The sequence below is a fragment of the Orcinus orca genome, chromosome 6, assembly GCF_937001465.1.
Source record: "Orcinus orca chromosome 6, mOrcOrc1.1, whole genome shotgun sequence".
NCBI classification, from domain to species: Eukaryota; Metazoa; Chordata; class Mammalia; order Artiodactyla; family Delphinidae; genus Orcinus; species Orcinus orca.
Genome location: NC_064564.1, coordinates 5,476,236 through 5,492,174, shown reverse-complemented (window position 1 = coordinate 5,492,174; position 15,939 = coordinate 5,476,236). Strand labels below are relative to the sequence as shown.

Here is a 15,939-nt window from a genome sequence, read left to right as displayed (position 1 = left end):
TTATTTATTCTACGCCACTCCCTGAGGCATATGCAGTATCTTAGTTCCCCGACCAGGGATCGAACCTGTGCCCCCTGCAGTGGAAGCGTGGACTCTTAACCACTGGACCACCAGGGAAGTCCCTTCTTTTTCTTTTGGCAGTGAGAAATCAGGAGATGATTATTTTTATAGAGAAAAATGATGTTAAACAATGTTATTAAAAACAATGTGTATTCAAGACACTTTTAATATTCCTGCAAAGGTGGGTACTGGGATGCTATAGAGAAACTTTGAATCTATGCTGCTATTCTTTTTGGAAACTGGCAGGTACTTTCCCAACACTTCTCCCGGAGGCTCAGTAAACTTCTCACCTGCCTGACAGTCCTAGCACGTGACTGCCTGACAGAGTATTTCCTGCTGGGCGACGGGGACTCCGTCTTCCAGGCCGCCTGCCACCTGCCCAGCAGGCTGGGTTCTGTGAGGTTGGCCCCTAACAGAACCCACTTAGCACGTCAGCACCTGTCAGGGGGGCTCTCGGCTGTGTGTCAGGGCAGGAAGGTCGGGGGCCTCCACTCAGTGGACGTTCCCTCCAGCTTCGTCCACAAGTGTTTCCAGGAGCTGTCCGGTCGCTTGTCTAGGACACACAACACATGTCGCCGTGGTGGCCGACATCCTAAAGCCCCGGGACGTCCCCCTCTCAGCTGAAATAAGGATGTATCATGGGGCTGTGAATGCAAGAAGTCGGTGACCGTGCTGCTCTCTTTTCCTTATATTTGGCCGGTTAGATGCAGTCTCAGGGTTACAACCACTGAGCACAAGGAGGTCAGAGAATGTGGTGAAATGATGCTTCAGTTTCGTGATGGTTGTTACATGGTGTTGTTTTCATTCTGTTCCTTTTATTTCCCGATAGCCTCGTCTGAAAGATACATTTCTAATATTTACTATTAACAACTACGCAGCCATTCATCGCTGCTGATTCCACGTGTTTGATGTGGAGCCGCATCTTGTCATTCTCGGCTTTTGTGCCAGGACTGCTCTGGTTTAGGCTTCTCTGTTTGAGGCCTGATCGGACCCCATTGCCTTGTCCATTTACAAACCCAAAAAAGTGACTAGGAAGACTTTTTGATTGTTTTGGATATTTGGATAAATGCCTCAGTCAACAACAATTTCCAGTGTCTTTAGATTTCTAAATTAGGTGTTTGGGGATGTTAACTCGCTGGACGTGGTGGCGTTACCGAGCCAAACTCGGGTCCACTCACCCACGCGCAGTAAAGCCAGTCCCCTGACGTCGGGTCGTGGTGAAGGAAAGTGCAGTGTTTATTGCAGGCGCCAAACAAGGATTGCAGGGCATCTAGTGCTTAAAGCACCCAAACTCGCCGAAGACTTTCAGGGAAGGGATTTTAAAGACAGAGTGAGGGAAAGTGTTATGGGGTGTGTGTGATCAGCTCGTGGACACTCTTCTGGTTGGCTGGTGGTGAGGTCATCGGAAATCAGCATCATCAACCTGGTTCCAACTGGTCTGGGGTCTACGTGCTTGTGGGCAGCAGAGAGTTAACTTCTCCCACCTGGCAGAGATTTCAGTATCTGCAAAACAGCTCAAGGCCATGGCTCAGAATGTTATCTATAGTCCTGGAGGAGGAACTAAAGGTCCTTGACTTTGTTCAGTGGCTAAAGTATTATTATTTTGTCTTGTTTGACTATTTTCCTTTCTTTCTGGAATTTCTCACTTTTCTGATTAAATTTATTCTTTGTAACTCGGGAAAGGCCAAGGAGGCTAAAGCTTTTCGACAAACAGGAGGCAGGCAGAGAACATGGTAGGGGGTCTGGACATGCGTAGGCCCCAGAGGGTCCTGTGTGGTTACAGTGGCAAACCATTGAGCTGGTAGGTCAGTGCTAGAGCTGCGGTCCTCTAGAACGTAGCAGTTAGTCATTTTCATTTGTACCAGGTGAATAAGCTGACTGAAGAGGGCTGTGAGTATCAGAAAATGCACTGTCCTCTGATTTCGTTGTGCTGGTTGTTTGGGATTTAATCTAATCCTGCTGAGTCAGTGGCAGTCAATGGAATCTTCATTTAACAACCGTCCGATCCATCCTTTGCAGAGGACTGTCTTTTGTAAGCGATGATATTAACTGGAAACGACACACTGAAGGCTGAGGAGGACCCTTGAGGCTCACTCACCTGCCGGGTCATTACCGTCGGGCTTTGTCAGGATGGTCTGTTATGGTTGTGTTCACAGCTGTTTGAGCGCCATCGACTTGAAAGAAGGGATATTTGACAAATATTTTAAAAGATTTAACTCATAAAATGTGTTCTGAAGATGACTATGTCTGTTAAAAAGCATTTAGTTATGATTTCTACTAATTCGTTACTTCAGCCAGTATTATCACTGGTTCTGTAAAACCGTCTTCATTTTAAAAGTCTGGGCGCACTTAAAACCTCTTTCCATATTTAAGATGTTAAGATCCCAGCGGTTACGTGGAAGTCTTTTGTGGACGTTACCAACAGCCTATAAGTGCACATTTGAGAAAGGGAGATCTAGTTCTGCATTCTTTTTCCTGTCATTACTTGTTTTTCATTGACTTTACCTGTCCTTAGTGTACAATAGTTACCTTATAAAAGAACATGCTTCACTGATGGGGAAGGCTTGATTTTCAGTATCTAAGTTTCAGGTGAAATGTGTCATCTTTGATTTTTGATTGTGTCCTCTGCTGGGCTGAGGTCGTTCATGGAGAAGGCCTTAAATATTATCTTGGAGAATGGAGATTTTGCTTTTGAAAGCCTCGTAAAAAGGAGGAAATGAGGCTTTCCTCATTTTTACTGATGCATGATTTACATAAAATAAAGTGAAATAAATTAAAATATACAGTTTGATCCATTCTTGTGGATGCAGATCATTGAATTAATACCACCTCAATCGAAGTAGAAATAGAGAACAAACCTTCCTCACACTGTCTGCTCTGCCCTCTCTCCTACCCCCCGGCCCCGTCCCCCCGTCCTGGCCTGACCCAAGCCATCCCTGCTCTGAGCTGTTCGGACTTCTTTCATTTAATTTAGTTTAGCTTGCTCTAGAATTTGATGTACATGAAACTACACTATGTGTGTATCTCACGTCTACTACTTTTTGTTCGGTGTAATGTTTTTGAGACTCAGCCAACATTTTTGCATGTTTCGGGGATTTTTTGGGGTCTGTTTTATTGTTGGGTAGTATTCTGTCTGCATGACAACAATTTGTTGATCCACTCCTCCGTTGATGGGTATTTGAGTTCTTTCTTATAACTGTGGATGCCACAAACATTTCTGTAATAGTCTTTTTGTGAACATGCAAAAAAATTATCTTGGCTGAATTCATAGATGTAGTGTGGTTTAACTATATAACAAAGCACTGAACTACGTTCCAGAGAGGTCATGCAGGGTGTCAGTTTATGTCCTGTCATCTCTCAACCCACCTTTCTCTGCAGCCGTGGAGCTGGATCCGGGAGCACATGGCCTTTGTAGCCAACACAAAGTTCAGCTTTGTCAGTAGAGGGGCTACAAGGGCGTTGCATAGCGGGGGGTAGGGGGGCTTTTCTCTCTTGTTTCTCCTTATGTCTTGGCAGGGGTACATGATGGAGACAGGCGGGGGTCTGCACCCCAGCTGCACCCCAAGGCAGGCTTGCACACCCCAGGTCTTGCACTGGAGAATGGATGCCCGATACTCAGGGTCCCCACGAGCACACTCCTGTCAGCGCCAGCTGAGCCGCACGTGGGTGGAGGCTTCCTGGTGCCCCCCAACTGCAGTCCCTCCCTCCAGCCTGGGTGCACCCATGCCAGCCATGGGGGCAGTGGGACGGTGTTGCCTGCTCTCCAGAGACTGTGGACCAGCTCCGTCCTGTCAACCAGACGCTCAGGCACCCAGTGGGTGGTCGCTTTCTCCAGCGAGGTCTGCATCCCAAGTCTGGGAGGGGCCGTGGGTTCCTGGGTCAGTTCCTCCCCTTTGCTCTGCCTCAGCATCAGACGTTTGCCTCTGTTTCAGGATGAAGCGTGCAGGTGCTTAGAAGCCCTGATTGTGTCTCTTAGGGATTAGCTTCATTGTCCTTTCAGAAAGAATGCATGTGGACATTATCGTTTTTCCTTTTAAACAGGCAAAAACGGAAGAGTAGAATTTACTTCGGGAAGCAGTGAGCTTAGAGTCAGTGGCCTGATCAAGGGCAGAGTGTGGCTCAGGGTAGGTGCTTGTAGCTGCCTGGCAAGTTACAGAAGTTTTGTACGACTTTAATAACTGTCACTTAGAATACAAACAAGAATGGGCAAATGGAGTACTTTCTGTACATCTGCAAATGTTCTAGGCAGTTAACACACATTTATGCAAAGTCACATAAACATATTTTCAACTCAGTGCTCATTTTCTAAATTATTTCTTATTTTTTAATGTCACGGCTCCCAGGTCAGTTAAAGCACAAAATTATAGAATATGTTATTTTATATTTTAGAATTAGCCCAATTTCTTCCATTTATAGGTAAAGACATTGGGTATAGAATAGTTAGGGGACATAAGCAGGAACTGTAGGTAAACATTATTTCATAAGACAAGCTGTTATTGTTGTATTTTTAGGGACTTTTCCTTATGATTCTGTTTCAGGCAGCCCTTTAGTAAATGTGAACCAAATCATAGGTATGTTTAGCTCTAATATTGGAAAGAAAATCCCAGATATAAACCTTTATGATGGACATTAAATGTCATCATCTTTATATATGAAGTAATAGATTTGAAAATGGAAACCAGTAAAAATAATGAGTTTTACACGTAACCAATTTTTCTGGAATGCATCTACTTTATAAAAGAAACACTATTAGCATTTATCACTTTAAGAGTCAATATGATGTATTGACAAAGAAAAAGGATGATAAAGAACTGAAGAGAACGTCATGTTAAAATCTTCATCAGTCTTTGACTAGAGCAGAACGACTCTAGGAAGAGATTGTGCCTTGTGGCTGCTGGAGTTTTCATTAACTTTGATCAATGCAGTAGTCAGTTGCATTTAATACACCTTTATAAGATAGGATATTATTGAAATAAACACTCTTATATTTGATATATATTTATTACAAAATAAATTAATCAAGCCGTTGCATCTGAATCTGTGAATTGTGTAGACCTCCACATGAAGTGTTTGTAGTGGGGACACCAAGTTAGAGTGGGTGGATTTTATGTAACTGAAATGATAGTAAGGTTGCAAACTAAAAGTCACTGCAAAGACTTGAGGCTACATTTAATCACATTTAACACCATAAAATTGGCTGTCAAAAGTCTAATTAACTCTCGGGCATTAGTCTGTTTTCCATGCTGCTCACTTGCACAGCCTTTCATTATAACATCTGGCAAGGTTTAAAAAATTCCCTAGAAGACCACTTCTTCCTTTAGTTTCACAGCGTAGAGTTATAGTGAAGTGAACTATTGTTAGAAAAGCAACTAAAGCATATTTGATGCTTCGTTCTTGAACCATGAGGAAGGTTTTTAATCTCATTCTGGGGTTGCAGGTTACTTCATTTTTTGTAAAAGCATCCGATTAAGCTTAGAGAGACAGGTTCCGAGTCAATGCTGATATGTATGTTGATTTTACTGTTTAGTGATGGTGACATTTTTCCAAAATCTAAACCCAACTCTCAGTGGCACAGTTCACCTGCTCTTAAATCATGATGAATATCCAACTGAGTCTTTGTTTTCTTGGTTTTATTCCAACTGCTAAATAGTTCTCTCATCACCTAAATATGCTTTATGTTACCAACTGAAATTCAGAAGGGTGCATTTGCGTAGATGTTCGCTAGATTAGCTGGAGATAAACATTCCAAAGCACAAAATTTTGATGATAACAAAATATTATAATATTCAGGAGGTAAAGAATGATTGCCTACGTGGACGGCGAGCAGACGTACTAGTTAGCGGCATCTGATGGCAGAAGAACATGAAATGATATCTTCATTGTGGTAAAGAAAAAATAATTATCAAATAAAGTTCCAGGCACAGCTAAATTATCCTTTAAGGGGGGTTGAAAAATAAAGATACATTCCGAAAAATAAATAAATATCGAAGGCAGAGCACAAATTGTGCTTGTTGAAACAATCACAAAAGGATGTGCTTCAACAAATAGAAGGAAATCATACAAGAAAACTCAAAAGGAAGAGTGAGCTGCAAGAAGCAATGATGGGCATAAATTGGTAGAGTTGATAATTTTAGATGAGCTATGTCAGTAAAAATAATAATAATAGAAATAATGACTAATTTGCAGGGGTGGGGTGGTAATGTGTGGTGTAACTAATAGAAAATGGGGGGCTTCCCTGGTGGCGCAGTGGTTGAGAATCTGCCTGCTAATGCAGGGGACACGGGTTCGAGCCCTGGTCTGGGAGGATCCCACATACTGTGGAGCAACTAGGCCCATGAGCCACAACTACTGAGCCTGTGCGTCTGGAGCCTGTGCTCCGCAACAAGAGAGGCCGCGACAGTGAGAGGCCTGCGCACCGCGATGAAGAGTGGCCCCTGCTTGCCACAACTAGAGAAAGCCCTCGCACAGAAGCGAAGACCCAACACAGCCAAAAATAAATTAATTAATTAATAAACTCCTACCCCCCACATCCTCTTTAAAAAAAAAAAAAAGAGAGAGAAAATGGTGAAGAAACTGAATTTCAAAGATCTGATGCTGATGTGTTCGAAGGTCCTAGTTCCCTTCAGAAGGAGGACGAACTACTTACTATATGGGTATTCTTATCAGTTATGCCAGCTGTGCATGTAAACAACTAAAGAGATGTCGTAATGTCCAAACTAGCAGGAAGGACAAAGGTGCTAAATGAATAAAATACAACCAATACACTATGAGGCAGGAAAGGGGAAAGAAAAGCAAAGGAAAAAGAACACTGCGAAATAGAAAGCACAAAATAACATGACAGAAAAGAGTCCAATTATAGTAAAAAAAATTACAATAGGTAAAACAGAAAAAGAGATAAATTGTCTTAGGTTGGGCTTCTAAATCCACCTAAGGGTTTCGAAAGCTGCCTTTAAAATATAAAAATTAAGAATTGAAAAATAAAGGGATTGGAGGAAAAGTTCACCAGGAAAATACAAATCAGAAGAAGAAAAGCAGTTACAGCAATATTAATGTCGGACAAAGTATACATAGTGGAAGGGAGAATCAGGAAGTTTCTTCAGTGGGTTCAGGTTGCTGCCTCCACACACCTGTTCAAACCAGGCGTTGCCTGAGCCCCTGAAACCATTTCTGCCCTGCCCTGTGGTGCCCATCTTCCTTATCCCTTCTCTCCTGGACATTTTGTTAGTTTCCCTGTTGATCACGTATTCTTCAGAGCATCTCCAGATTCTTGTGTGTGACAAACCTCATTACACCCCTCCCCAACTCAAAATCCCTCGACCATGTAGCATTACTGACAAGGTGAAACTCCAGTGGGTCAGAAGCTTCCATCTTCATCTCCAGTATTTTCCCACACTACTTGCTGGTATCACCCACATTTGCATTTCACTGATCGTGAACTGTCTGTCACTCCCTGAATAGGGAATCCTCTCACCATTATATAATCCCTTCATCTGCGTGTGTGTGTGTGTGTGTGTGTGTGTGTGTGTGTGTGTTTGTTACCACAAAGCTAAATACACACACACACACACACACATGTATATAATTTACACCCAACAGTGTATTCTCCTTAGCTATTTATTCGTCTCTCTTCCAGTTAAAGGGTTGAGTCTGTGGCGAGCACGTAGGGTATGTGGTGTCGTGTGCTGAAATGCAATAATGCACTTTAGGAGCACAATGAAAAGAACGAAATTTTGCTATTTGCAGTAACATGGGTAAGTCAGACAAAGAAACACATATGTGGAATCTAAAAAATACCACAAACTAATATAACAAAAAAGAGACAGACTCACGGATACAGAGAACAAACTAGTCGTTACTAGTGGGCAGGGGAGTAAGAGGTACAAGCTATTAGGTATAAGTTACAAGTATATATTGTACAACACAGGGAATATAGCCAGTATTTTATGATAATTATAAATGGAGAGTAACCTTTAAAAATCGTGAATCACTTGTTGTACACTTGTAACAATCAAATGTTGTAGACTTGTAACTTATATAATATAAATCAACTATACTTCAGTAATAAAAGGAGAAAAAAATATCAGTTAAGTCCTCAGGTTAGTTCATATCAATGAGAAAGATTTTTGAATTATTAGATTATTATTATTAGATTAGTAGATGAAGAAAAGAACATAACCAAGTGAATTGAATGCACTAGCTGAAATCTTCCTAGGTGTGGCTTTACTGGGTGATTGAGAGAAAGTTAAAAACACTAATGCAGCATAGAATAGGATTAGGTAATTTGAAAAAGATGGAAAGGGGCTTCCCTGGTGGCGCAGTGGTTGAGAGTCCGCCTGCCTATGCAGGGGACACGGGTTCGTGCCCCGGTCTGGGAAGATCCCACATGCTGCGGAGCGGCTGGGCCCGTGAGCCATGGCTGCTGAGCCTTTGCGTCCGAAGCCTGTGCTCCGCAACGGGAGAGGCCACAGCAGTGAGAGGCCCGCGTACCGCAAAAAAAAAAAAGGAAAAAAAAAAAAGATGGAAAGAATGGAGCGCAGCCGGGGGGCGGACATGGTTTTATCCAGCCTCTAAGATACAGGATTGGTTGTGATCCACGGGCTTCAGCCAAGAGGAAAATGGTTGTGTCATTGTTGTGATTTCAAGAATAAAATCTCAGGCATCTGTATTTATAGCCTGTGATGTTTTATAGTTGTAAGCTGCCAACAATGTGAGTTCTACTCAAAAGTACAGATGGTTAAAATCACATGCACAGAAAGTGTCGTCTTCTTGTTGCAGATTCTCCGTACGGGCTTCCTCATGTTCACTTTCTGTTATATTTTCCATCTCTTGACAAAGGCTCCTGCTCTTTCATTTGATCATTTATGTAAAGTTTTATGCCAAACTTGCATTAAATTCTTTTTCATGTGCTGTATTTGTTCTGATAATTTCCTTCTCACTCTATATCAATTTTTGAGTTCTGATCTATCTTATTAAATAGATATAACATAAGAGGGTCATGGAACTTTTGAAAATTACCTAATGTGGGCTGTATAAGGTAAAGAAAACTGAAAGAAATAACTAACTATACCTATTAATAGTCTTCATTCAAAGTACAATTAGATTAGATTAACCGTGATAGTTTTATATGTACTATATAGTGTTTTATTTGAGTGGAAACCCTCCTTTTTTAGATTGATGTCCTAGATTAACTATATCAACAATGAGTATATGACGTACGTTTACAAGGCACAGTTGTAGGTGCAATGTCATTGTTTAGTTGTTAGACAGAATTCTTTAATTTTAATCAATATTTAAAAGTCATATTAATAATTAAAGATCAAAATAGACTGAGGACTAGAAATAGCTCAAGGCATTTTTAATGTGTACTAAGTTATTGTATGTTTTTCTTTTATGTTGTCCAACAAGAAGTCGTATGATTCCAAGGTATAATAGTTTTTAAATTAGTGGCAGTTTAAACTGTGACGGTATAATGAGAATGACCCAGAAATTTGCATTTTCATACTGAACAAAGAATGCTTAATGTTTTATAGGGAATAAAATAATATAGTTTATCTTAATTTTTGATACTACTTAGAAATTAAGATAAAATATGGTTGAGCTAATCATTGCTTGTCAGAAAGTGTTTTGCTTAGACTGGAGGAAATGGGAGATTTGTGTTGCAAATACATGTGTTTAATGTCTTGACCATTTTATCGGATTGCCCAAAAAGTTCATTTGGGTTTTTCCGTAAGATCTTTTTGGCCAACCCAACATCATGCTATATCTGTTAGGGAATATTTTATCAATATATGTGTTCATATTCTTTATTTTAAACTTCATGTTTGTTTGAAATCTCAAATAAAAGTTTTACACAGATATACTTTGTATTTTTTTAAATAAATTTATTTTACTTATTTATTTTTGGGTGCGTTGGGTCTTCGTTGCGGTGCAGGGGCTTCTCATTGTGGTGGCTTCTCTTGTTGTGGAGCTCGGGCTCCAAGCGCGTGGGCTTCAGTAGTTGTGGCTCGCGGGCTGTAGAGCGCAGGCTCAGTAGTTGTGGTGCACAGGTTCAGTGGCTCTGCGGCATGTGGGGTCTTCCCAGACCAGGGCTCGAACCCGCGTCCCCTGCACTGGCAGGAGGATTCTTAACCATTGCGCCACCAGGGAAGCCCTATACTTTGCATTTTTAAAGGAAGAAAATATGTATCTATCTATATCTGTCTATATGCAATATATATATATATACACATATATCTTTATATACATATTTCATTGGTTTCATTGATTGTCAAAATGAACCCATTTATTTAGGTTATTGATTAAATATGCCTAAGATTTAACATATTCGTAAAACTAAGTTCGATTCATACACCACGTATTAGCTCTAGTTTACCTACGTTTGTCTGCAAAAGACTGGCTCAAATCTACGTTTCATGTCCAGTGAAAAGCCCAGGGTCCTCCCAGATACTTTTTAAGATTCCAAATGCACATTCTTCTGGTCACCCTGGCTTTATTCTTTTACATGCACTGGAATTTTATTTTCAGCTTGCTGTGTTTCATGGATTCTCTCTCTCAACTTTGACCTGTACCCAAACTGGACACTCAGCCTTTTCCTTATCTATACCAACTCCCTCTCTGGCCTCCGCCCCATAATAAATCACAACAAAATATCACTAAGCATCACCAATAGCTGTATTATTTAAACTAGAGACAAGGTGTCAACAACACAATGCCTATCAACTAGTGAATGGACAAGTAAATGTAGACTAGCCATGCAATGGAATATTATTCAGCAACATAAAAGTATGAAGTAAGGATGCAGCTATAACATGGTTGGACCTTGAAAACATTGTTCTAAATGAAGGAAACCACTCAGAAAAGACCACATATTATATGATTCCATTTGTATGAAATCTACAGAGACAGAAAACCGATTAGCGAGTGCCCACTGTAGGTGGTTGTCATAGGTTGGGAGAATAAGGGTGATAACTAAAGGGTATGGCTATTTTTTTGAGGTGATAATACTATTCTAAAATTGATTAATAGTTTTACAAATACTGAAAAACCATTGAATTAATTTTTATTAAAATATAATTGACTTAAAATATTATATTCGTTTCAGGTGTACAACATAGTGCTTCAGTATTTCTGTACATTATAAAATGAGCACCTCAGTAAGTCTAGTTACCATATGTCACTGTACAAAGTTATTACAGTACTGTCGAGTCTATTCCCTATAAGGTTCCTTACATCCTGTGCCTTATTTACTTTGTAACTAGAGGCGTGTACCTCATTTCATGTTCTCCACTCATCCCCCCACACCCCCTCCCCTCTGGCAACCACCAGCTTATTCTCTGTATCTATAAGCCTATTTCTGTTTTCTTATGTTTGTTCATTTGTTTTGTTTTTTAGATTCCACGTATAAGTGTAATCATACAGTGTTTGTCTTTCTCCATCTGACTTATTTCACTGAGCATAATAACCCTCCAGGTCCATCCATGTTGCTGCAAATGGCATTATTTCATTCTTTTTTATGGCTGAGTAATATTCCATTGTATGTATGTACCACATCTTCTTTATCCAGTCATCTGTCAGTGGACACTTAGGTTGCTTCCACGTCTTGGCTATTGTAAATACTGCTGCAGTGAACATAGGGTGGCATAGATCTATTCAAATGTGTGTTTTTGTTTTCTTTGGATAAATACCCAGGAGTGGGATTGCTGGATCATACGGTAGTTCTATTTTTAGTTCTTTGAGAAACCTCCATACTGTTTTCCACAGTGGCTGCACCACTTTACATTCCCACCAACAGGGCACAAGGGCTCCCTTTTCTCTACATGCTCTACCAGTACTTGTTTTTTATTGTATTTTGGATAACAGCCATTCTGACAGGGGTGAGGTGATATCTCATTGTGGTTTTGATTTACGCTTCCCTCATGATTATCGATGCTGAGCATCTTTTCATGTGCCTGTTGACATCTGTATGTCTTCTTTGGAAAATGTCTGTTCAGGTCTTCTGCCCAACTTTTCATTGGGTTGTTTGTTTTTTGATGCTGAGTTGAATGACGACCTCTGGGCTAGGGAGCCCTTTGAGGGGCTCAGATCCCTTGCTCCTTGGGGAGGACCTCTGCAATTTTGATTATCTTCCCATTTGTGGGGTTCCAACACAGGGGTATGGGTCTTGACTATGCTGCAGATTTTAAAATTTAAAAGAATGTATCATATAGTAAACCAAATCTTAACTAAAATTTAAACTTTAAAAGAATAAATCATATAGTATGTGAGTTATATTGCAGTAAAACTGATATTAAAAAAAAAAACCACAGCAACAAATTACACAGTTTTGTGTTGGCAGCCACCAAGATAGAGGTTTTTTTCTGGAGATACAGTAGTTCAGATGTCAGGCACAAACACTTTAAAAATGAAAATACATCTCATTTCCTACCATGATGCCCTCAGGCAGCCCCGCATACAGCTGTAGACTTTTCTTGGAGATCCCAAGACTCTGATGTCGACTGACACCCTTTTGGGTTTCAGCCTTTTTTTCTACCCACCTGCATCCATCCAGGAAAAGCGGAAGTATAATTTATAATTCCTCACTGATACAAATATTGCAGCAACACACCCTACCTTCATCTCTCCACCTTGAATGCTTAGAAGGCGGTAGCAACTACAGAGAGTTTGGGTCGTAAAGTTTCTGTTTTGGTCACACATCGTCTGATCACAGGGGTTTGTGCATTTCAGCTTCTGAACAGAATGGATGAGACTAAACTACAAATCTCTGTTGACTCTGTGTTACGTGAGTGGAAGCAAAAGTACCTCTTAATAGAGGAAAAACGTGAACAAAATGCACAGCTGAACGCTCTGTAAATTCCCTGATCAAATTGTATTTGATGAGATTAGAACCTCCATTGTACAGAAACTTATTTTAATGTTTTCTGTGCAATCTCTTTCTTTTTTTTTTAGCTCTAGACCCAACTAAAGACCCGTGCTTAAGGCTGAAATGTAGTCGCCACGAAGTGTGCATTGTTCAAGGTTCTCAGACCGCAGTCTGCGTTGGTCAGCGGAGGCTCACGCACAGGTAACCTCGTAAACTCAGTCCCACTGACTGAAGGGTTTTGTACCGGGAGTTACTGCAGAGTGTAAATGTTTGGCAACGTCTGCTAAGCTTTTATCCAGAGTTTATTGAAACAGTTGTAAAACCTTGGCTAATACAATCATGATTCACTTGGGTTAAACATTGTTATCAGTCAGAATTACTCTAGATTATAGAATTTAGGCATATACTGTTAGAAAAAGAGGGTTTTGTGAAGATTGCGTTAGAGGGCTATATCTGCATACTTATACTTTTTTCAAGTTTAAGGAAAGTACAGTTTGGGTATCTTCTAAGTATTTCTGCATACGCCAACCCCAAAAGTCCTATATCCCTCAGGGGAGAGTTAGGAACAAAGTTAATAGGAAAAAAGAGTGAATGATTGATGTTTATTAAAAATAAAAGATGAAAAGTCACAAATAGAGGTCTGGGTCTTCAAGGAATCAGTGGTACTGCTGAAGCCCTGGGGTCTGTTCCCTGAAGGCTGACACAAAATCCCAAGAGGAGAAGAGAGTGTTTAAATATCTTATGTCAAGATCAGCACTGCTCCTGTCGGGTAGGTTGCATGTGGAGAGGTGCCAGTAATTTAGAAACAGGGTGTGGACTTTGGTGCTGAGTCAGGATGGGAACATGGCGCAACCCACAAAGTGCAATCACGGGGTAGCTGACCGAGGCGGCAGGTGTGCCCACTCCCTCTGTTACTCTAAAAGGAACTGTCTTTACGAGAACGCTCTCTTCTGTGACAGTGGCTGTGATTCATGTTTTGTTTTTACATCAGATGAGCAAGAGAATTTCGCTATTTCAGGGGTGTTCAGAGACGAATTGGTTTCTGACTTTAGTGTAGTGACATCTAAATTGTGTTAGTCAAACATACCAGCGGACCCAGAATAAGAACATCAGAGAGTGATAACATAAGTAGCAGTTCTAGGAAACAACCAGCATTTAAGTTTCTTTGATGTTCCTTATTGACAGGAAAGCACTTACACATGAAACCCCTTATTCCGTGCTGAGTAGATTAGCGGGGGTCTTCGTTCCCCTTGCCCAGGCGGTGATGGCTGAACCCAAATACAGGGGCAGGTCAGGGTAGCCGAGATAAGAGTTTTGGGAATGCGTTCACTTGGGACAAAGAATCGTGTCATATCAGTAACTTCCTCGTGGAAGTAATAGAGGGATGGGGGGAAGAGAAGCACAGCATGGGGGGGCGGGAAAGAGAAGCACAGCATGGGGCCGGGAAGTGTAGGAGCCTCCCAGGAAAGAGCATCTCCTGAAATCAGCGCACTCTGGGCGCTGGGGAGTTACAGGGGGGTGAAGCATTTATCAGGTATTTACCCCCAGGCAATCATGACCTCTCTGGCAGTTTTATAGGAGGACAGCAACACTTTGGGCCAGAAGTTTATTTTTCTCCGTATTTCCTTAGAATTCCAAACAGTTTCTGAATTTCTTGGAGTTCCTATTAATTAGTCATCAAACATTTAAAATATTAGTATGTAAACATACATGTAGGGGTGTGGGAGAGGCGATTTCTACTTGAGAAGTCAGGAGGATGGTGTGGAAATGAATCCCTAAGTTGCAGAGAGTTCATCGCTTCATTTCATAGAAAAGCAAAACTGTTCCATTGCACATTTCCGAGACCCCGGGGAGGTTTCCATGCACCCACATTTAACACCTTGGGAAAGGCTCTTTTGCCATCTCACCCCAGCTCCCTGAACCCTAGGAGGAGAGCAAGTGAAGACTTCCCAGTTAATAGCATGTCTGGGGCAGAGATGGTCTCCTGACGACCGCTGACCAGTGAGCTGGGAGACGCTGAAGTAACTGAGGTCACAGAGCCAGGGAGCTTCAGAGCATCCACTCCTGTTTACTGACACCTGTGTCAGTGCCTTTTACCAATGTGCATCTCACTGCTTCTCTGACTTACTGTAAACAGACTTAACTACAGACAAAAAGAAACTTCCTTAACCTGGTAAGGACTCTCAGAGGCCAAGAGCTAAATTTGAGTGTAGGCAGATGAAGCGGCCTGAATCAGGACCACGGCCAGCTCTGCCTGGGCTGCGTGAGGGCTGAGCTTGGAGGAGGTGGGCATCGGAGTGTTTTTGTAAATAGTGTTTAGTCCACTTCTGTTTCCGCTAGAGACTTTAAAAATTGCACTCAGTACACACTATATTCAATAAATAAAAAACTAGTTTCTGAAGAAGTGAACTTAATATTTGACGTGCTTTGAGGATGTCGGCACACAGGGAATGTTTATACAGCACTTAGGGAAGGAGGGCTGCCATGCAGTGTGATCAGTTATGTAAATAATCGACTGATGTAAGTAACGTAGAGCTTACGTTGGGGGCTTGTGTGTGTTTTGGGGGGTGAGGCATGGGAACAGAGAAAAGGCGCTTAATTCATCAATTTCGGCCATTTACATTGCTTAGGTTAGAAATTCCTGCTGTTTTTCATTTATAGGAACAACTTATTGTTTCTTTCCTCGATCTCATGTAAGAGAAGAATGAATCCTTGCCTTATTCCAAAGAGTTCTTCCTAAGCTTTCCGCCTCCCCCCACCACCACCACCACCAACTAGATAGCACACGCTTGTCCCTGTTACCTTAGTGCCCTGGACTTCTCATCCTGTGACACCCACCATGCTGGTGATGAATCATCTAACACCATCTCCTCAATTGACTGGGTATTTCCTGAAAGTGGGTTTGTGTCTTATTCACCACTTTATACTCAGAACCTGGCGTACTTACTGGCTCGTGTATATTTTTGTTGAAGACTGTATTAAAATACCGTTATTTATAGAACATTTAGAGGAAAAAATGA

At 41.3% G+C, this 15,939-nt stretch overlaps 1 protein-coding gene across 3 annotated transcripts in view; it reads left to right on the top strand.

Annotated features, from left to right (window-relative positions):
- Positions 1-15,939, top strand: part of SPOCK3 (SPARC (osteonectin), cwcv and kazal like domains proteoglycan 3) — a 440,790-nt gene that overhangs the window by 157,386 nt on the left and 267,465 nt on the right. For all 3 annotated transcript variants that reach the window (XM_049711361.1, XM_049711362.1, XM_033403539.2), the window contains exon 4: positions 13,006-13,120. In XM_049711361.1, coding sequence (XP_049567318.1) covers positions 13,006-13,120 — 115 coding nt within the window. The remainder of the gene's footprint in view (positions 1-13,005; positions 13,121-15,939) is intronic.